At 48.1% G+C, this 22,167-nt stretch overlaps 1 protein-coding gene across 2 annotated transcripts in view; it reads left to right on the forward strand.

Annotated features, from left to right (window-relative positions):
• MYH9 (myosin heavy chain 9) overlaps positions 1-22,167 on the forward strand; it is a 94,712-nt gene that overhangs the window by 54,886 nt on the left and 17,659 nt on the right. For both annotated transcript variants that reach the window (XM_044986405.1, XM_044986412.1), the window contains 10 exons: positions 1,586-1,704; positions 8,116-8,268; positions 9,935-10,108; positions 10,709-10,882; positions 11,468-11,582; positions 14,584-14,777; positions 15,282-15,403; positions 15,899-15,968; positions 20,103-20,263; positions 21,148-21,256. In XM_044986405.1, coding sequence (XP_044842340.1) covers positions 1,586-1,704; positions 8,116-8,268; positions 9,935-10,108; positions 10,709-10,882; positions 11,468-11,582; positions 14,584-14,777; positions 15,282-15,403; positions 15,899-15,968; positions 20,103-20,263; positions 21,148-21,256 — 1,391 coding nt within the window. The remainder of the gene's footprint in view (positions 1-1,585; positions 1,705-8,115; positions 8,269-9,934; positions 10,109-10,708; positions 10,883-11,467; positions 11,583-14,583; positions 14,778-15,281; positions 15,404-15,898; positions 15,969-20,102; positions 20,264-21,147; positions 21,257-22,167) is intronic.

Below are 22,167 nucleotides of genomic sequence, written 5' to 3' on the forward strand. Positions count from 1 at the left end.
TGGTGCATGCTTGGGAGACTTCTCTCCATAGCCCCATTTAAAAAGGGTACAAGTGGGTGCATTTTCTAGTGGTGTCCCACAGGGATCTGTTTTGACTCTACAGTTAACAACACTTTTGTCAATGACTTAGAAGAAAACACACAAGCATCATTGTTAGTTTGCATGTGACCCCAAAATTAAGGGAGTGGTAAATAATGCAGACATTTCACTGATAGAGCAATCTGGATTGGTAAACTGGGCATGAGCAAACAATTTGCATTGTAGTATGGCTAAATGTAAACATACATCTAGGAACAAAGAATGCAGGCCATACTTACAGGATAGGGGGGCTCTATCCTGGGAAACAGTGACTTTGAACAAGATTTGGGGCGCGTGGTGAATAATCAGCTGAACATGAGTTCCCAGTGTGATGCCATGGCCAAAAGGGCTAATGCAATCCTAGGATGCATAAATGAGAATCTAGAGTAGGAGTAGGGAGATTATTTTGCTTCTGTATTTGCAACCACTACTGGAAAACTGTGTCCATTTCTGGTGCTTACAATTCAAGGAGGATGTTGATAAATTGGAGAGGGTTCAGAGAAGAGCCAGGAGAATAATTAAAGGATCAGAAAACATGCATTAGAGCAATAGATTCAAGGAGCCCACTCTATTTAGATTAACAAAGAGAAGGTTAAGGGGTGACTCGATTACTGTCTGTAAGTAACTACATGATGAACAAATATTTAATAATGGGCTCTTCAAACTAGCAAGAATGGTACAATATAATCCGATGGCTGAAGGTTGAAGCTAGACAAAATCAGAATTGAAATAAGGCATAAACTTAATAGAGTAATTAACCATTTGAACAATTTAGCAAGGGTTATGGTGATTCTCCATCACCGACCACTTTTAAATCAAGATGGGATGTGCTGTGGGTTTTTTTTAGTTTGTTTTTTTTAAAAGAAAATTAAGAATAATTTTAGGAAGTTCTATGGCCTATGTTACTTAGGACGTCGGACTAGATGATCATAATTCTGGACTTAGAATCGATGAATTGTAGTAAGAGGCCAGTAGACAGGAGGCTGCTGAGGACAATAAAAAATGGCCTTTGGATTATACCTTCAACCATTATGTCACAATTTAGCAAATCCACTTCAAATGGTTTCCCTCCAGAGAGGGGAGGGGACTGTCTCATACCAGATGAAATGTTCGTACACTGATTACAGTTACCTGAAGAGGCCATTCAGCCAGTGCAGATAGTCTGATTAGCTGGGATTTCTTTTGTATATTTCAGCTACTTGGATGTATCCTCAAAATGGGTGCAGGCAGTTAACTTGATGGTGCCACTAGGCCAGTGGTCCTGTAGTATCACCTAAAATTTACTCTTTTGTGTTTCCTGAAGCAATTGAACATACTCTAGTGTTTTTAGATCTCTTCTTTGATTGTCTCATTAACCTGTTCAGTTAAGAGCTATTCATTGCTGGTATTTGACTCTGTAAGGGATAGATTGCCAGGAATATCTTTCTCCTTTTGTCATTTCTCCGTGAGGCAAAAGGAGCATTAATATTAAGGTGAACATCTCTTTGCTTCCTCTTCTCCTTTCTAGCTGCTCAGAAAGTATCCCACCTTTTGGGTATCAATGTGACCGACTTCACCCGGGGAATCCTAACCCCTCGTATCAAGGTGGGACGAGACTACGTCCAGAAAGCTCAGACTAAAGAGCAGGTATGTGTTCTGCAGAAGGAAGTGAGCCCTTGTAGTAACATAGCACTAAGATTAACGTAAGCACTAAAGACTTCCATAACCTCAGATAGCATCTTAATTGACTCAGATAATTGCAATGAGATATGTAAGCAATGGAGTGTGGAAACTGCTTTAGTATTTGCTCCAGTGATCTACAGTATATAGAAGGTGGTGGTGGTGGTGCAGAGTGAGGTAGCTCTTATTTCCCATGTATATTGACTGTGCGGCCTGTGATAAGGAAATGTGAAAATGGCAGTTGGCTGTCTCTATGGAGTGAATTCCCAGAGCCTACTAGAGGAGTCAGCTACCCTTCTGCAGCTCCTTTCTCTCAGGCCTTTATAGATGCACCCTGCTGGGAAGGGGCCAAGGGGTAACAATTAAATGGAGCTATCTGTTCTCTAGCCTAGTAAAGGGCCAGTCAGCTTGTAACATGGCATTTTCTACACAGTAGGTGCAAAGATAGTGATGCTCATACTCACCCTCAGTGTTGACAAATGCCCTGTGGCATCCCTGAGTGCAAAAATTTAGTTGTAAAATGGAGGAGACCATGCTAGGCCTTTATCTTGGCTATGTGTGGCAACTGACCTAGAAACTGGTTGCCTCCTGCCAAAGGGCTCTCAGGCCTGCACTCTGTGTATTTTCATTTCTTCTTCGAGTGATTGCTCATGTGTATTCCACAATAGGTGTGCGTGCTCACCATGTGCACCAGTGCCGTTTCCCCCTAGCAGTACCTGTAGGGGGGAGCGCCCCAGTGACCCCTGGAGTGGCTCCTCCATGGCACAGTATAACGGGAGCTGTGCGCTCCCCCCACCCTCAGTTCCTTCTTGCCGCCAGTGAAGGTGCATCGGAACTACTCTGCTCCAGCTTTGCTGTAGCTCGTCCCCAGAACTGCTTGTTCATTCAGTGTTAGTGCCTGTAGTTAGTTAGCTGTTCAGTTAGAGTGCCCAGGCCAGGGCGTGCCCCGCGTCCTGGGTTTTAAATCATGCAACACTTGTAGGCGATCCGTGCCAAGGACTGACCTGCATGCAGACAGTTTACGCAGCTTGGGAGAGACCCACATCAGCAATCCTTGCAAGATTTGCAGGTTGTTAAAATCTCAGACTAAGAGAGAAAGAGACATCAGGCTCCAGACCATTCTGATGGAGTCAGCGTGGACCCCGACTCTGGCGTGCCACTCCCAGTCGGCGCTGGGCACCTTGGGGTCAGTGTGCAGCGACCTTCTGGCACCTTCGCTGGTTGGGTGCCATCTGACCGAAACTCTCGGCACCGTTCCATTCCAAGGAGTGAGTACCAATGGGACGGAGGCAAACGTCGCCAAAGGCCCTCGTCTCGCAGGGGTTACTGCAGCCGGCCATGGCACAGACGTCGATGCCATTCCCGCTCAGAATCCCGCTCCAAGACCCTGCCAGGGCATCGCCTTGGGAGCCCTGGACATCGACTGCTGGCTTCTTGCCTCCGTGGGTCCGCCCACTGGAGCCAATCGCAGAGCAGCTGCTACCAACGGTACCGATCCTCCACGCCGAGATCGCGGTCCCGTGGTCGGCGTCGTTCCCAGCACCGCCGGTCCTGAGACAGCGACAGGTCGTTCGTCAGCCGGCCTCCGTTCGCAGTTGTTCTTCCATGGGCCAGGCCAGCCAGGTCGAACAACCGGGCCCGCCAGTGCAGTGGCACCAGGCCCCGTGGCCGGTCCAGTGGTACTGGTGGGCGCCGTGGCCCCGACGCAGCCCTGGTGGGGGCTCGCTCGATAGCCAGAGCCTCAGAGGCACCATCGGCCTCCCTCTCCAGACCTCCAAGGAAGGGGTCAGTGGGATGTACATCCTCGGTACCATGCCCGGAGACCGACCAAGTGGGTGGACCCTCCAGTGCAGGCAGATACCCAGAGTATCGTACCAGTCTCCTTGCCCTCCACAGATGAGGCGATAATGGCCCCACCCTCTCAGTCTCGCAGGAGGACTTTAGGCACACCAGGAGCTTTTAAAAAGGGTGATGTCAAACCTCCACCTCCAAGCAGGAGAGATGGAGGAACCCTTGGACTCGCTGTTCAATGTGCTGTCTTCTTCGGCACAGGGCAGAGTAGTTTTTTGCCTCGCCACAAAGGGATGACAAAAATTTCAATGCCTCGTGGCAAACACTGGCCTCGTTGACCCCCATCGATAAGAGAGCAGAATGTACGTACTTTGTACCTGCCAAGGGACATGAGTACCTATACACCCACCCGGTGCCCAACTCCCTGGTGGTCGAGTCGGTCAACCACAGGGAACGGCAGGGCCAGGCAGGCCCTACCCCGAAAAATAAAGGTTCACGGAAGCTGGACTCTTTCGGAAGAAAAATGTATTCGTCCTTGAGCTTTCAGTTGCGAGTGGTAAACCACTAGCTGCCCCGGGCAGGTAGGAATTCAATTTGTCGGGTTCAAGGACTCCCTCCAGGAACGCAATAGGAAAGAGTTCAAGGCACTGGTGGAGGAGACTACAGTGGCTGCCAAGACAACCCTGCAAGCGGTTTTGGATGAGGCAAACACGGTTGCGCACTCCATGGCCTCCACGGTGCCCATAGGAAGGGCGTCATGGCTCCTGCTGTCCGGGCTGTCCAGTGAGGCAGAGGCGGCCATTCAGGATCTCGCGTTTGATGGGATACAAAGCTGTATGGCATGAAAGACTCCCACACGACCCTCTAGGCTCTGGGCCTCTGTCCCGGCTCCGGCAAAACCTAAGTTTAAGCCGCAGCCAACTCCGCCCAGGCCGCCCTCCTGAAGTATGAGGCTTCCCATAAGAAGCAACGGGACTATAGGAGACTCCCTCAGAGGCAGTCTCGGCCTGCCCCCCAGCCTGGGTCCCCCAAGAGCAAGGAGGCTGGGAAATGGTGCTTTTCACGGGATGCTCGGGAGCACCCCGCCAGTCCTCATCAGGGATCCACTCCAATAACGGTCCCTTTCTCCAACCAGTTGTGTGCTTTCCTCCCGGAATCGTCAGGCTCACCTTGGACCGATGGGTCCTCAACACCATCTCCCGAGGTTACACCCTCCAGTTTACTTCCTCCCAGCCCAACCACCCCTACCTCTGTCCCTCTTGGGGGACCTCTCACACAAAGCTTTGCTTGAGCAGGAGGTGGAGCGGCTCCTGGGATTATGAGCAATAGAGGCAGTGCCTGAGGAGTTCATGGGCAAGAGATATTACTCCCGATATTTCCTTACCCCAGAGGCCAAAGGGGGGCTCAGGTCCATCCTGGACCTGTGAGGTCCGAACCAGTACATGGTGAAACTCAGGTTCCATGTGTGTCCCTGGCCTCCTCCATCCCCTCCCTGAATCCCGGAGACTGGTACGCTGCCCTTGATCTCCAGGACGTGTACTTCCACATCCACATATTGGAGGGGCACGGGACAGAATTTCATGGTGGGACAGAATCACTACCAATTCACAGTCCTCCCGTTTGGCCACTCCATGGCCCCCAGGGTGTTTACAAAATGCATGTCGGAGGTAGCAGCCTACCTCAGATGCCGGGAGGTCCAGATATTTCCCTACCTGGATGATTGGCTTGTCAAGGACACCTCCCTGTCGTAGGTGAGGGATCACATGGCGCTCCTCCTGTCCATGTGCACTGCCTTGGGCCTGTTGCTAAACAACACCAAGTCCACGTTAGTCCCGGTCCAGCGCATAGTTTATTGGGACGCTCCTGGACGCAACGTTGGCCAGGGCCTCTCTCCCTCCAGATAGATTCCAGACCCTGAATGGTCTCATGGACTCAATCACAAGGTTCCTGGTGACAACAGCCAGGACTTGCCTGCAGCCTTTGGGTCACATGTTCTGAGTGCGCACATACGTGGTCCGTCACACCAGGCTCAGGCTGAGGCCCCTCCAGCTCTGGTAGGCCTCGATGTTCTCCCAGGCCACGGGCAGGATGGACAAGGTCCTCACCATGCTGGACTCTGATCACCTCTCTACGGTGGTGGTCTGCCCCAAGCAAGATGTGTAGTCCATGACATCTGCCTGAAGGCCTTCCACCTGCTGGGTGCCTGGAACGTGAGGGCAGATCACTTGAGCAGGGACTCTTCCTCGTAACCAAGTGGTCCCTCCACGCGGACGTGGCCCACCGGCTCTTCCAAAGGTGGGGAACTCCCCAGGTGGATCCCAGAGGGGACCTGGAGAGGGGCACTATCTCCAATGCCTTTGTCCTGTCCTGGTCAGGCTGGCTTCTCTATGCTTTTCCTCCATTCCCTCTAATCAGCAGGGTCCTGGAGAAGATAAAGACAAACAAGGCCCCCATCTTCCTCGTTGCCCCAGCATGGCTCAGGCAGCATTGGTACGGGGCCCTCACAGGCCTCACAGTAGCTCCGCATTGGCCTTTGCCACTCCACCCGGACCTGCTCTCTCAGGACTAGGGCCGCCTTCTCCATCCTAACCTAGCAGCTCTTCACCTCACGGCGTGGCTGCTCAGTGGCTAGGTGGTGAGGAAAGGACATGCTCGGAACAGGTTCAGCATGTCCTTCTCGAAAGTAGACGGCCCTCCACTCGCTGCTCTTATTTGGCGAAATGGTCTCAGTTTTCTAGGTGGGCGGCGGACCAAGGTGTTTCTCTGTAGCCGCCTCGATCCAGCTTATTCTGGTTTACCTCCTCCACCTGAAGGCCCAGGGCCTGGTGCCTTCATCAGTCAGGGTGCACCTGGCAGCCATATTGGCCTTCCGTCCACTGGTGCAAGGGCACATGGTATTTTCCCATGCTATGACTGGCTGGTTCCTTAAGGGTTTGGACCGTCTTTTCCCATATGTTAGATCCCTGGAGGCAGTGGGACCTGAACCTGGTGTTTACCCATTTTCACGGGGCCCTCATTTGAGCCACTAGCTACGTGCTTTTGGTCCTGCCTCTCGTGGAAGGTAGCCTTCCTGGTCGCAATCACGTCGCCCAGGAGGGTCTTGGTGCTCAGGGCCCTGACAGTGTTTCATAAGGACACGGTCCAGCTCTGACCGCATCCTGCGTTCCTCCCGAAGGTCGTCTCCACCTATCACATGGGTCAAGACCTTTTTCTGATGGTCCTCTGCCCCAAACCGCACGCAGCCAGTGAGGAGTGCCGCCTCCAAGCTCGACATGCGGTGGGCTCTGGTGTTCTACCTCAAGCAGCCTAAGCCATTCAGGAAGTCCTCGCAAGTGTTCGTTGCCTTGGCTGAGCACGAGGGGTCGGTTGATCTCCACTCAGCGCCTCTCCAACTGGATCACTTTATGCATCCATACCTGTTCTGCTCTGGCGGGTATTTCCCCACCACTGATTGTGAAGGTGCACTCGACTCGGGCGCAGGCCTCGTTGGCTGCTTTCTTGGCCCACGTCCCTGTCCAGGACATTTGCAGGGCCACCACGTTCTTCGGTTCACACGTTCAACTCGCACTATGTGATCGTCTCCCAAACCAGGGATGACACCAGGTTCGACAGGGCTGTGCTCCGTCCCGAGAACTTGTGAACTCCTACCCACCTCCAACAGATATAGCTTGGAATCACCTATTGTGGAATACACATGAGCAATCACTCGAAGAAAAGACAGTTTTTCCGTAACTGGTGTTCTTCGAGATGTGTTGCTCATGTCTATTCCACATCCCGCCCTCCTTCCCCTCTGTTGGAGTTGTCTGGCAAGAAGGAACCAAGGGTGGGGGTAGCACACAGTGCCCCTTCTACCTCGCTATGGAGGCGCCACTCCCAGGGTTGCTGGGGCACTCCGCCCTATGGGTACTGCTAGGGGAAAAACTTCTAGCACCAGTGCACGTGGCGAGCACACACACCTATTGTGGAATAGACATGAGCAACACATCTTGAAGAACACCAGTTACGGAAAAGGTAACTGTCTTTTCTCAACTTGCCCTGTGATGAACACTTCAGTGTGGTCTCTGTGTGCTATAAAAATGTCTGCTTTAGAAGTGGGGGGTGGGAAGGAAGGATACCAATCAGATTCTGTAAATCATCCTTGACTGCCCTCCCATTTCAATATATAACTTTCTGCCTCTGATGCGGGTACTTGACCTTCCAGGAAGTGAGGCATTGAGAAAACAAGCCCCAGACTCCACAAATACCTATGGTTCCCTTATGGAACCCTGAAACGTCACTATGGTACAGCCATTGACCTTTTATGAGAGGACTAGACAGAATTTCCTCTTTGGAGTACCTGGTATTGGCTCCTGCCAGAGGCAAGATGCTGGAATTGGGACTACTTTGACTCTGATCCAGTATGACAAGTCCTCCATTCATTATTTAGTCCCTCCTTTTCATCTGGAAGAGTCTGCAAAATGACTGACTCATTCACTAAGCCAGTCAGGTCACTGACTCCAACCTGAGTCTCCAGTGTGCCAGATTACTGAGCTATTCAGTTTTGGATTACAATATAACTCTTGTTGTTTTTGTTTCCTTCCTACTCAGGCTGACTTTGCCATCGAGGCACTGGCCAAAGCCACTTACGAACGTATGTTCCGTTGGCTGGTGATGCGCATCAACAAGGCCCTGGATAAGACCAAAAGGCAGGGGGCATCCTTCATTGGAATCCTTGACATTGCCGGCTTTGAGATTTTTGAAGTAAGGAGGTATTCTATTCCTGCATACAATGCAGCATGTTCCTGTTCCCTTGCTCCCTGGCAAAATATCACAGAGGTCTGGGGAGAAACAGATTAGCCCCTTTTTAAGGCTGAACTGGACTTTCTTAGTGAGGAACCTCACTGTCCCAGTAATTGGGCAATTTCTAGGTGTTATTTCAAAAGGTTACATTCTTTAATATTTCAAATTTGTTGCAAATATTTAAATTACCTGTAGTACATTCTGAGGCTCTCCTCCTTTCTGGAGTGTGCATTGTGGATACCGCAGTAACCGTCTGTATGGTTCCGTATCTCTTGATTTCCTCCCATAGATCAGAGTCCAAATGTTTGTAGCTTTGGGCTGAAATTTAATGACTTTTGGTGTGTCTCTTGCAATGTGGAATTTAAGGGCCACTGTCAACTTGAATGTTTTGAAATTGACTAAAAATGTTTCAGAACACTAAAGGAGGATCTGTTGAAGTTTTTCCAAAAGATATGCTTTAGGAGTTTTTGGGAAGTTCTGTGGTCTGTGTTATACAGGAGGTCAGACTGGATGATTACAATGATGGGACACAGTAATACCAGGATACAAAATATATTGGAAGGATAGAACAGGTTGTGCTGGTGGGGGAGTGGCACTATATGTGAAAGTGTAGAATCAAATGAAGTAAAAATCTTAAATGAACCAAACTGTGCCATAGAATCTCTATGGATAGTAATTCTATGCTTGACTAATAAGAATATAGCAATAGGGATATACTGTCAACCACCTGACCAGGATAGTGATAGTGAGTGAAATGCTCAGGGAGATTAGAGAGGCTATAAAAAATAAACTCAATAATGAGAGATTTAAACTATCTCCATGTTGACTGCGTGAATGGCACCTCAGGATGGGATACAGAGATCGTTTCTTGACACCTTAAATAACTGCTTCTTGGAGCAGCTAATGCTGGAACCCATAAGAGGAGATGCAGTTCTTGATTTAGTCCTAAGTAGAGCACAGGATAGTTCTCTGAAAACATCTGCTTAGTGTGCAGCAGCAGTCAAAACTAACAATGTTGAGAATCATTTGCAAAGGGATAGATAATAAGAGAGAAAATATATTGCCTCTATAAAAATCCATGGTACGCCCACATCTTGCATACTGCATGCAGATTTGGTCACTCCATCTCAAAAAGGATATATTGGAATTGGGAAGAGTACAGAAAAGGGCAACAAAAATAATTAGGCGTATGGAACAGCTTCCATATAAAGAAAGATTAATAAGACTGAGACTTTTCAGCTTGGAAAAGAGATGGTTGGCCGGGGTGGGGCAGGAGAGAATATGATAGAGGTCTACAAAATCATGACTGGTGTGGAGAAAGTAAATAAGGTCATATTTACTCCTCATAACACAAGAACTAGTAGTCATCAAATGAAATTAATAGGCAGCAGGTTTAAAACAAAAGGAAGTATTTCTTCACACAACATGCAGTCAACCTGTGGAACTCTTTACCAGAGGATGTTGTTGGTGCTACCAGATGTACTCCGTACACAGAACATTTTTGTCAAATTAATCTGTTATAGAAGTGATCCTAAGTGGGAATAGAAAAATAGTAAGTAAATATTCTAACAAAGGTGACCATTCAAGTTGTGTCCCTCTAACTTCTCCCGTTTTTTCTCTCTATTAGCTGAACTCATTTGAACAGCTGTGTATTAACTACACAAACGAGAAGTTACAGCAGCTCTTCAATCATACCATGTTCATTCTGGAACAAGAGGAGTACCAGCGGGAGGGCATAGAATGGAACTTCATTGACTTTGGCCTGGACCTACAGCCCTGCATCGAGCTTATAGAGAAGCCGGTAAAAAAACAATTTGCACACTTTTTCTGAGCAGCAAGGAGAGGCTGCATTATATGCTTTTTGCCTTCTGTGCTATCATGGATAGAGCCTCTTGGACAGGTCGGAGACTGGCCTTCCAGTTCCTGCAATCCTTCATCTAAACAAGTGATTTTACTTAGACGTGAACATGGGCACTTCTTTCCATCTTACTTCCAAATAATATACTGCTGATCAGATGTACCAGTTCCTAAATTAATATGCTTTGTAAAATCCCCTGCAATGACCTTCTGTATTTTAATGTCCTCTGTCTACGCTTGTAAGGAGAATGGCCAAGTAGCTTTCCTTTTTCCATTTAAAAAGCATCCTGTCACCTAAGGCTCCCTAGACAATCTTAGTCTCGTATAGGGGGTCTTACTAGTGAAAGGAACATTCCAGAATCCAACTAGGGAATTACAGGTGATATTCTGTGATTAGCCATTTCTGTAGTACTGGGAATCTGATTTTAACACAGCTGCTTTTGTTGGTTGGGTATTTTTCCTTTCAGAGTGTTTTAAATGTTGGCAGTAGCGTAGGGCTGATTTCTGTCTATATTGAGATGTTCTGGTATATCCCTTGTTTTAGGCGGGGCCCCCTGGTATATTGGCTTTGCTGGATGAAGAGTGCTGGTTCCCAAAAGCGACTGACAAAAGCTTTGTGGAAAAGGTGGTGCAGGAACAAGGCAACCACTCCAAATTCCAGAAGCCAAAACAGCTGAAAGACAAAGCTGACTTCTGCATTATGCACTATGCTGGCAAGGTAAGACTGATGGCTGCTGTGTGGAGTGAATCCAGAACATGATGCTGGATTCTTCCACAAATCTAACTAGATCTAGCTGTTCTTAGAATTCTGATGCTTCACATGCCAATGAAAGAAGTTTCTATAATTACTCAGTTACCTGACCCAGGTGACCCTACCAAATGCATTCACCTTGTGGGCTAGGAGAACTTGCCTACAAAACAGTAGGTGTAAACATTGCTAGACTCAAACTTCAAACTGAGACTAGGATGACCTAACTCGAATATTTGTTCACCAAGAGTCAACAAGTTGAGTGATACTCCACTGCTGTTGAGTGACACTCCCAACGTGGTGCATACTGGTATTGCAGCCTCACTCCTAGCTCTTAACAGCACATACTATAGCAACTGTTCAACTGCATTCTGCAGATGTACTCTCTAGATACCTCAGAGCAGGCAGAGTGGGGAGTAGCGGGTCAGACCCACAAACAATGTCTAACCACATCCTTAATGCTGAGTTTTAGACTTGTGCAGGGTCCTACTAGATCCTGCACTTTTTGGAAACCCTCAGTCAATTTCTTGGTGACGAACATGATTCTTTCCTTAGGTGGATTACAAAGCAGATGAGTGGCTGATGAAGAACATGGATCCTCTGAACGACAACATTGCTACTCTTCTCCACCAGTCCTCAGACAAGTTTGTGTCTGAGCTGTGGAAAGATGGTATGTGATTAAAACTCTTTCCTGTCGGCAGTTTTTACTAGAAGAATTGACATTTAACATCATTTGGTATCTGATAAAACTCTCTAACAAGATGTGCTGCGTTTTCCCCTTAGAATGAGAACAGAGATCAGCATGATCTGGAATTGAGCCCTGCATGGGACTTTTTTTGTTTTGTTTTTCATTCTGACCCACAATACTCACTCCCATCCGCTCCTGCAATGTTTCTTGCATTCTTATCTTGCTCCTACCCACAAAAACCTTAGATCCTGCAAATCCTGCAAGAGAGACAGATTCCCCCATGCTACTAAAAACAAAACAAAAAAAGTTGGTTAATAAATATAATGGAATTCAGAGTTTTTTACCACTAAGAGTAAAATATCTTGCTTAAACCATGTAAAAATACTTTAACTCCTTTTATAATTGACATCAAATCTTTCTATCCCTCCCTTAAATTTAAGTATTAAAACATTTTTTAAAGAAGGAAAACTTGCTTTACATTGCTGAAATTCTATTTGACACACTGACTGGAAATTTAGTATTTACCATAATCTTGTCTTTTTGTCTTGTTTGGGGGTGGGGGTATATTTTTGGCCCATCCAATCCCGCCTACAACGAAGTATGTTTTACCTGCTCCCACTATTATAGCAGCGGGTTCGCCGGGACCCAAGGGATCCCAGTGCCACTGCAGGGCTCTAATCCAGAACTTGCTATCCGCTTGTTTTGCTTAGGCAACAATAGTGCACAAGAGAAATATCCCCTCTAGCTGAAATGAGGGGTTGACATTCATTGGCCTATAGCCTGGTGCATGCACTGCAGCTACTTCTTTAACCAAGGAATCCCAGACTAAAATCTGAATCTACCAGTATGTAGCTGATAGCTACAGCATTCAAACATGACATCTCAGAGGGTGAACCGATATAGTTAATTCTGTCACTAGTGTGTTCTTGCTGCAGTGTCATTAGGTATTTTACTCTTTCCTCTTTGGATGTTTGTTGTTTTTGACTCTTACTGTTACTATCACTTTTTTTCCTTGGGTTTTCTTTGACGTCTCTGTCTGTTGCAGAGATGCAGAACGTTCAGAGAGCCTATTTCTATCAACACTTTCCTATTCTTCATCTAGAACCAGGTGACTGAGAAAACCGGCTGTCGTGTCGTGTGTAACGCATCGTAGAGCCATGCAAGAAATGCTTCCGTTAATTCTTCTGTCCCTTTGCCACTCCTGCTTCTCTCTTTGTTCAGTCCCTTTGCTTCATGCTAGTAACCCCTTGGACTTGAAAAACAAAAGCAAAGCTCATACTTTGCAGTGAGATACTTGAAAATGCAGGCACGTCCATATGCTGTCCATGCCACTCCTAAGACCTGCATAGGAACAGTTAGAAAGGAAACCTAGGAATAACCAAAAAGCAAACTTTTCCATCATCTGTTTGAATGCAGGCCCAGTGATGCTGCATTTCAGTGCAGGATTTTGAGGGATGGTTTCTGAGATGGTGCCTATAAAAACAGAACTTCAGCTGAATAGTACTCCAGTGGAATGATTTGACTTCAGCTGCTAACCATTTGAGAATGACTTAGTCTCTAAGTCTCATGTGACTTGTTCTGCATGGAAAATGGCCTGCCTAGTGAATGCTGTACTGTCAGGCTTGCAGAATTCATTCAAAAATGACAGAATGCAGCTGAGCAGTCCCCATGTACTGTTCCTAGTTGAATCTTCTGTCTTAAATGATTCATTTTTGCAGTTTTCATGTAGACTGTAGGGATTAAGATTTTAAGAGAATTGTTCTAGCCAGAATCTGGGATACTCTTCTGTGGCTTTCCCTGTGATGTCATCCAGAGAGACAGCCTTCTTTTCTCCCTAATTAGAAAGACTTGACCCTATTTTTAGCAGCTATTGTAGGGATGGCAGATTGGAATGTTGCCTTAGCTGAATAGCAGAGCCTGCCTCTTTGTGGGGTGTCTCATTTTACCAACAGGTTTTTTTTACCCCAAAGCAAGGCTGCGCTCAAGTTAAATATATCCCCTTGGAGTGATTCCCCCCCCCATTGACATGGTGATAGTTTAGATGCCAGGCAACAGCTAAGATCAGAGAAGCAATGATGCTACCAAACCAGTGTGATTAGGAGTTTAGGAAATTTGTTTGTCTTTAGTTTCGCAGGCTGGTAGAAATTGGGTAGGAAAGTTAGGAAGATAAGTGCTATAGCTTCTCCTGGCCTCTTCCCCCAAAATTTGGCCAGTATCTATTGATAAAATAGCCCAGTTCAAAAATGGAGAAACTCAGTTAATCTGTGTCTAATTGCTTCTTTAATTCCTTGGAGCAGTGTTTGTGGTACAAAAGGGAGCTGGTAGGATCTCAAACAACTTTTTCCACCAAGGCTGTAGCACACTCTCATATATCAAACTTAGTGTACTTGTCCTCTGAAAAGTGACTCAAATAATGTAATTATGGAGTTCCAAGTTTGTGGTGATTCCATTCCATGTTTGCTCAGTTTACTGGTTAAGAATGTGGCTTTTCTAACTGCTAGCCCTGCAAGGTCAAGCAGAGTTATTACTGTGCACGTAACTGGCTGAACTTGTAGCATCATTTGTGTCAGGGTTGCTGGTTGTTGTGTAGGAAGGAAAGACACCAGGTTGAATCGGTTAGAAGTGCCATCTTGTTACTTGGAAGCTAACCAAGCCTGGTATGGAATTTGAGGTAGTAAACACAAAATCCATTATGCCACTTTTTATTTGCTTTTCAGAATACAACTGCTCTTTTTAAACTGCTAGTTGGGTCCATCTCACACAACAGTTCATCACTCAGAGACCCAGTAGTGAGCCGCTGCTTTCTTTCCTTCCTGCCCCATTCCTGCACAAATGCTGGACAGGACTTCTACATCTGTGTAGAGAAGAAGCAAAAAGGATCCTGCAGCTCCTCTCTTATCCTGCTCTACCCAAATATTCTCTGCAGCCGCTCACCTACCAGACTATCGTGGAAGTTCTAACTCTCTCCCTCTGTTTTCTTTAGTCGATCGTATAGTTGGGCTGGATCAGGTGGCTGGTATGTCAGATACAGCATTGCCAGGAGCCTTTAAAACCAGGAAGGGTATGTTCCGAACAGTGGGACAGCTCTACAAAGAACAGCTATCCAAGCTGATGGCTACCCTGAGGAACACCAACCCCAACTTTGTCCGCTGCATCATCCCCAACCATGAGAAGAAGGTGAAGAACGATCTCTGGCTGGGCTAGCAAAATACTGGCAGTGTCTTGGGAGTGAGGGGATGACTGGTAAACCTGCTTGTTGTGAAGGACACAACTATGGCCTTCAATCACTTGCAAGGTTTTGTAAAGGGGTATGAAGAGTTTTTCTTTCCCTGGTGACTACATTTGTTGCATAGCAGAAGTAGTACCTACCTCTGTTACTCTCTTTTATATCTCTGTCATTTTAATTATAGTCCACTTGTAATACCTGCCTGAAGCTCACAAATGTATGATCTTCTTTCTAGATGGATTTGTAACATTAAATACCAGCCAGGCTGTTTTAGGGCACTAAGAATGAATCCTATAACTCCCTTAACTTTGGAGGTGGACCTCTGTTTGCCTCTATAGGGCCTTCCTTATGGCTTCCCCTGGAGTGGGCACTTTGAGTTCAGTGAGCAGAGTAGGAGTCCCTCTTTACAGCTCTTGTAAAGTTTTATAACATTGCTAAATGCCTTCCCTCATTAGGCTGGCAAACTGGACCCCCATTTAGTGCTGGATCAGCTCCGCTGTAATGGAGTGCTGGAGGGAATCCGTATCTGCCGACAGGGCTTCCCCAATAGAGTCGTCTTCCAGGAGTTCAGACAAAGGTAAAGTTCTGATCAGAGCATAAAAGCAGCCTCTCAATCATACCAGTTTAAATGTATATTCAGTACGTAAGTCACTTTGTTTTAATCATAATTTGATTGCCCCTGCTTCTAAATGGCAGGGGACTTAAATATCAAAGGCAGTGACCTAGGAGTTCGCCACTTGTTGTTATGGAAGCGAGGTCTCTCTAGAGGTTGTAGTAATTTGTTGGATCTGGGCTGCTTTGCTTCTCTCACAACAACAGCTGTGACTTGTGTGGTAAACCTGTAGTTGGCATGATGGGTAGAAGACCTCAGCCAAGACTGGCTTTATCATCTACTACCAAAGGGCATAAACACTGTATTCTGTAATCCACTAGAGTTACAAACTATACAAATTCATAGTTCCATGGGAATATGATACAGGCATTATTCTCTCCCAGATTTCTTCATCGGAGTGTCTAGTGCAACTTCTATATTATCTGTCAAACTGGTCTAACACATAGATTGTCCCTGCAGATATGAGATCCTGACTCCAAATTCAATTCCCAAAGGATTCATGGATGGAAAGCAGGCCTGTGTGCTGATGGTAAGCCACATCCTAAACCAGGGGCAGGCAAATATTTGTTGGCCGGAGGGCCGCATCAGGTTTTGTAAATTGTATGGAGGGCTGGTTAGGGGAGGAGGTCATGGCCTATCCCCCACCTCCTATCTGCCCCCACCCTCTGGGACTCCTGCCCCATCCAACCCCCCCCTCTTCCCTGATGGCCCCTCTGGGACCCCTGCCCCATCCATACACCCCTGCTCCCTGTACTCTGACCAACCCCAGACCCCCGCCACACCATCCAACCCCCTCCTCTCATTCCTGACAGCCCCCCCAGGACCCCTGCCCCATCCAAGCACCCCTTCTCTCTGTCACCTGCATTCCTTAATGAGGAATAATATGCATATAGAAAAGACCTACTTAAAGGCTTCATTAAAGGCTACTCCCTGCCACCCCGTCCAACCCCCCCTCCTTCCTGATTGCCCCCATTCAACCCCCTATCCACACCCCAGCCCCCTGACAACCACCCCAAACTCCCCGCCTTCTATCCAACCCCCCTTGTCCCCTGCCCCATGACTGCACTGCCTGGAGCAACAGTGGCTGGCGGCGCTGGAGCCGGGCCACGCCCACGCTGCCGGGCTCTGCAGCTGCGCTGCCCCAGGAACTCACTGCCCCGCCACCCAGAGCATTGCGCCCATGGCAGAGCGAGCAAGCTGAGGCTGCGGGGGAGGGGCTCGGGAGTTAGCCTCCTGGGCCAGGAGCTCAGAGGCCGGGCAGGATGGTCCCATGGGCCAGATGTGTCCCGTGGGCTGTAGTTTGCCCACCTCTGTCCTAAACCCTACTTGTGTGCATTGGGGCTGAAGAGTAGAGTGAGGAAGGTCTAAATCAGACCGACCTTCCTTCTCTAGGTGTATTGCAGAATACATCCCATGTGCTCACAGATCTCCAACTGGAATGTCTGGTCTGTTATAGAGGAGAGCAGCAGAAGACTATAAAAAGTAAAAGCCACTATGATTAATGCTGCTGAACCTTCTGCTAGCCAAATGACGACGTATTGGGATTTTTCATGCTGATGAGCTGAGACTCAGACACATGGCACTTTGTAAGATGGCAGTGGTTCTGGTCTGAGTGAATCATAGATGAGGGTTGGAAGGGACCTCAGGAGGTCATCTAGTCCAACCTCTTGCTCAAAGCAGGACCAATCCCCAACTAAAACATTCCAGCCAGCTGGGCCTTAAAAACCTCTAAAGATGGAGATTCTACCACCTCCTTAGGGAACCTATTCCAGTGCTTCACCACTGTCCTAGTGAAATAGTGTTTCCTAATATCCAACCTAGACCTCCCCCGCTGCAACTTGAGACCATTGCTCCTTGTTCTGTCATTTGCCACCACTGAGAACAGTCTAGCTCCATCCTCTTTAGAACCCCCCCCCTTTAGGTAGCTGAAGGCTGTTATCAAATCCCCCCCCCCACTCTTTTCTCTCTGCAGACTAAATAAGCCCTGTTCCCTCAGCCTCTCCTCGTAAGTCATGTGCCCCAGCCCCCTGATAATTTTCGTTGCCCTCTGCTGGACTCTCTCCAATTTGTCCACATCCTTTCTGTAGTGGGGGCCCCAAAACTGGATGCAATACACCAGGTGTGGCCTCAACAGTGCTGAATACAGGAGACTAATCACTTTCCTCAATCTGCTGGCAGTGCTCTGTGTAACCTGGCTCTCGCCGGCCTAGGCCCCAAAAACACCCAGAGACCAACGGAGGTGCAGCACCCGTGTCCTTTTATTGTTTGTGTCTGTTCTCACCACCTACTATTTACAAATATTTAGAGACCAACACTCTTGGAGACTACTAGCTTCCCAGCCAGCAGGGATCTAGAGCCCATGCTCCTCCCTTTCCTGTCTCCCTCCCTTCCTATCTCTTAGCCAGCTTTATAGGGCAGGCTGGCTATCCAGGCCTGCAGGTGGAACCCCTCTGGTAATTAGGGCATGGCCCCTCACCCAGCCCAACTAACTCTTTTGCCTCTGGAACAGGGCTAGCAGGGGCCTGGCTTGTTTCTCCTAGCCAGCATCCTGTTACACCCCTTCCCCCCTTAAGAGGCATACGGTCCGGCTGCCCTCGGCCCACCTGCCTTCCAGCCCCTTCGCCTTTTATTTTTACTTTGGGTGGGCCTCTCCGCAGGGAGGTCTTCCCCAGGAACCGGGTGAGCCCCAACCCCCTCCACCAGTGTTCGCTCCGCCCCCCCGCCCACAGAAGGTACACTGCGGAGGCAGAGGCTGCCTCCCTAATTCTGCCTCCGCCCGCAGATCCTCACACCAATCACACGGCGGGGAGGGCCCCAACCCTTGCTCCTCCTGTACCTGAGGGACAGGGTCGGGAGTTATCCTCTCATCCAGCAGGATCTTCCCTGCCTCAGTTTCCCCCACAGCTGCGTGTGGGTTAGGGTCCTCGTCCGCGGGTCCAGTCTCCTCAGGGCCCTCGGCGGGGCCCAGCCCTTTCCCTGAGGGGCCTGAGCCCGTGAGCTCCCCCAGGCAGACCTCCCATGGACCCGCCCGCTTTGGGCTCGGTTGTCTAAGAGTTTCATCTGCCTCGATGGATCTAGGTCCATTCTCAATTCCAACAGCCCCCTGGCTCGGGTGGCATTCTCCCCTTTTGGGGATACCGCCTTGCTTCATTCTTGGTAGTGAGCCCCAGTCCCTGCCCACCACCACTGGATACAGCAACTGCTCCATGACCCGCCTGTCTGCCCCGCTACCTGCGTCCACCCACAAAACTCAGCCCACCCGCACTCCATCTCCAGGCAGTCCCGTTTTGTGTGCCCCGGTTTGCTACATTGCCAGCAGGTAAGCCGGGCCGGTCGATCAGGTGTTCCTCGGGGCTCGCCCCTCTTCCGTGGGGCTGCTCCGGAGAACAGCTTGGGTTGCCTCCTCCCCGGCTCCCTATCCTTCTGGGGCCGGTCCTCCCGCCCGGGGTCCCTCGGCCTCTATATAGTCTTCGGAGTGGATTGTTCACTGGCAGTAAAATTGTTCTTGATGCGTAATTGAACACATACTTGAAGACAAATTTCTATGAATGGCCTGTAGTGATAGCCACAGGTGACAACTTCTCATGGTGCCAGTGGGTGCTCGCCCTGGCCCCGCCCTGACTCCACCCCTGTCCTGCCCCCATTCCAACCCCCTTCTCCAAAGGCCCCACCACAACTCCGTGCTCCCCCTCCTCCCCCTTCCTCCCAGGTTTGCCACGTGGTGGGAAGCACTGGCAGCTATGGGGAGAAGTGGCATGTTCAGGGGAGGAGGCGGACATGAGCTGGAGTACCCATGGAGTTGGCGCCTATGGTGATAGCTGCTTTTAGTGCAGGGTCCAAGTGGCCAGTGCAGGAATGCCTGTTGCAAAGTGGCTATCTAGCATTCCAACTGAAACTGAACTCGTGTGTAGTGGATGCCACATCTACTGTCATATGCAGAATGTAGCTGATTTTTTCTCCAGCTGTTAAATGCTTAATGCGAGGCAGGTCCTAGGGGAAGAGGAAACTGGGTGGAACACTTCTGACAAGGGAAAAGAAGCTGGAAGAGTTGTATCATTTATGGGAGGGATCAACAAGTCTTTGCTGTTTAGAAAGGGAAGAGGAAGGTTAGGCACAGTATATATTTAAATATATTGGGTTAAACCCAAACCTGGCTACAGCCTCTAGTAGAGGGTGGGAGCACAATATTATCATTGTAGCTTCTTAAACTGGCTAGTAAGATGTCTTTTGTGCACAAGTGATCAGGCCTGGGCATACATGTTCCCTAAAGCACTCTTGTGGACTTGAATGCTCTAGAGTGGTGTACTAAACCTGACTGCATGTTTCCCCTCTGCCCCTCCATCCCATCCTGTGCTTGACTGAACTTTAAGAATCCCTCTAGAGCAGTGGTTTTCAACCTTTTTTCATTTGCGGACCCCCAGAAAATTTCAAATGAAAGTGTGTGGGCCCCTTTGGAAATCTTAAACAGTCTGTGGACCCACAGGTTGTAAACCACTGCTCTAAAGCCAGCTGTGTCAACTGGCCAGATGATTTTGGTGCAGGGGAGGAATGTCTTCTAGCATTGCAAATGATTGTTTCTTGTGACAAATCACTCAGAGCAGTCCCAGTGCAGGGATGTTTTCCTATTTCTAATGGGTGCATCCTCCCTCTTTCCCCTCTTTAGATCAAAGCATTGGAGCTGGATCCAAACCTGTATCGAATTGGACAGAGTAAAGTTTTTTTCAGAGCTGGAGTCCTCGCTCACCTTGAGGAGGAAAGAGACCTGAAGATCACAGATGTCATTATTGAGTTCCAAGCATGCTGCAGAGGATACCTAGCCAGAAAGTAAGGACCATACTCCATGATGTACACGTGTGTCAAATGCATACTCATCCTTGTTGGGTCAAGCTTATATTCTACGAAGCCAACTAAAAATGATTCCCTTCAGAAAGGATGAATTCTTGTCTGAGGATTCAGTCACGAAATGCAACAGTTGATGTTTAAGGCATTTACAAAACTCAAGTACAACTTAAGAAAACTTGACACCAGAGTGAAATTGCAATACATTGACTAAATCCTGGTAAAGACTTCTGCAAGGAAGTGTTTGAGCTAGTATCCTACATCCTCCTTGGGTTTTATAGGCTGTAAAGCATACTCTTGTCTATAGGTACTTCAAGCAATGGGGAAGCCTTTTGCCAGAGCAATCACAGCAACAGATGGCAGATGTGAGAATTTGAAAAGGGTTTCTGCCATCAACATAGAGACAGTGTAGTGCAATATAAATGTTTTTTGTGTACATCTGCCTCTCAAAACTCTAGAGTTGGGACTGTGGCGAGAACAGTATAAACCACAGCACATTTCCACAAACATATAAATGGTATGGTGAGCAAACAGACATCGAACCAGTAGTGAAGGGAGACATGGGTAAAGGAACAAAGATCTCTTGATGGTGAATAGTGAGTCACTGAGGCTGGGAGGATTGTTCCTCATGGGGTAGAAGTTGGAGAGAAGGCTCTTCCTCACAGGTGAGGAAAATGAAGGAAGGAAGGGAGACAGCCCATGTATACTGAGCAGTATAGTCACGGTCTGAAATAAAGAAAGCTCATGGAATGTTTAGAAAGGACAATCTGGAAATGACAGTTGGAGATGGCTGAGGATTGACAGGATGATTTAGATGTCTGTGTGGAACCTGTGGCTTTGTTGGTTGTCTGACCGTTCTTGTTTTTCAGGGCCTTTGCCAAACGTCAACAGCAACTAACTGCAATGAAGGTGCTTCAGAGGAATTGTGCTGCCTACTTGAAGCTGCGTAACTGGCAGTGGTGGAGGCTGTTCACCAAGGTACATCTTCTCACCTGGCTATTTGGCAAAGGGTTAACAGCTGTAACTGGAGCTTGCCATGCTCAGCAAGACAAAAACTTCTCTGTACAGGGTCTCCATGTTGTAGCTGGATAATACCAGCAGAGCTGTCCCAAGTGTAGTTATGCAGGATATCTGCATGCCTCAGGTGCACTGCTGCATAGGAATCTAGTAACGCTGTGGAAAAGGCAAAAGTAATCTTCCAAGTCCTCCAAGCCCAGAAGAGCCTTATCCTCTGCACCCTTCCAAGAGGAGGGCTGTTCGTTGTATAGCTGAATTGTGCTGTTGCTAGAGGAGTTTACTGTGGTGAGGGGTTCACCATCCCTCCCAGAGCAGTAGAAGAAAAGAGGGGGAGTTCTGATCCTCTACCAATAGACTCAATCATTTTCTGACCTATAACTGAAGTGGGCATCAGCAGGAATGAGGCTCTCGAGCTGAGTTAGGAGCAAAGTAAATCTTAATTTTCCCCTACTGTGAAATGAGATTTCTGATTGACCTTTCTGTGAAGTATCCCTCGCCAACATGCAGATGGACTTGCACTCTTGCTCTTCTCTCCTGATGTCTTATCCTGGCTTAGCACCAGGTCCTCCATGCACCTAGACATTACCTACATCTTTCCTGCTGTATCCTGGCCTGAAGAAAGGGGTGGGTGGGCATTGAGAGTTAGTGGTGGGATATACGGAGTCTCCAATGATTCTGCCTCCCAGCAGCACCTCTCCTACCATGGCATTCTCTAGTGTCCCAACAAAACCCTGGCAATTGACAAGTACTTTAGATCTAAAACAAACCTTATCTGAGCTTGTGTTGGGACTGGCCTGTTTTTTAGTGTAAGTTTTTCCTTCCATTTTTTTTTCTATTTTTCTTGCTATTGACTCTCTATACATTCCATTAAT

The sequence above is a fragment of the Mauremys mutica genome, chromosome 1, assembly GCF_020497125.1.
Source record: "Mauremys mutica isolate MM-2020 ecotype Southern chromosome 1, ASM2049712v1, whole genome shotgun sequence".
NCBI lineage: Eukaryota > Metazoa > Chordata > Testudines > Geoemydidae > Mauremys > Mauremys mutica.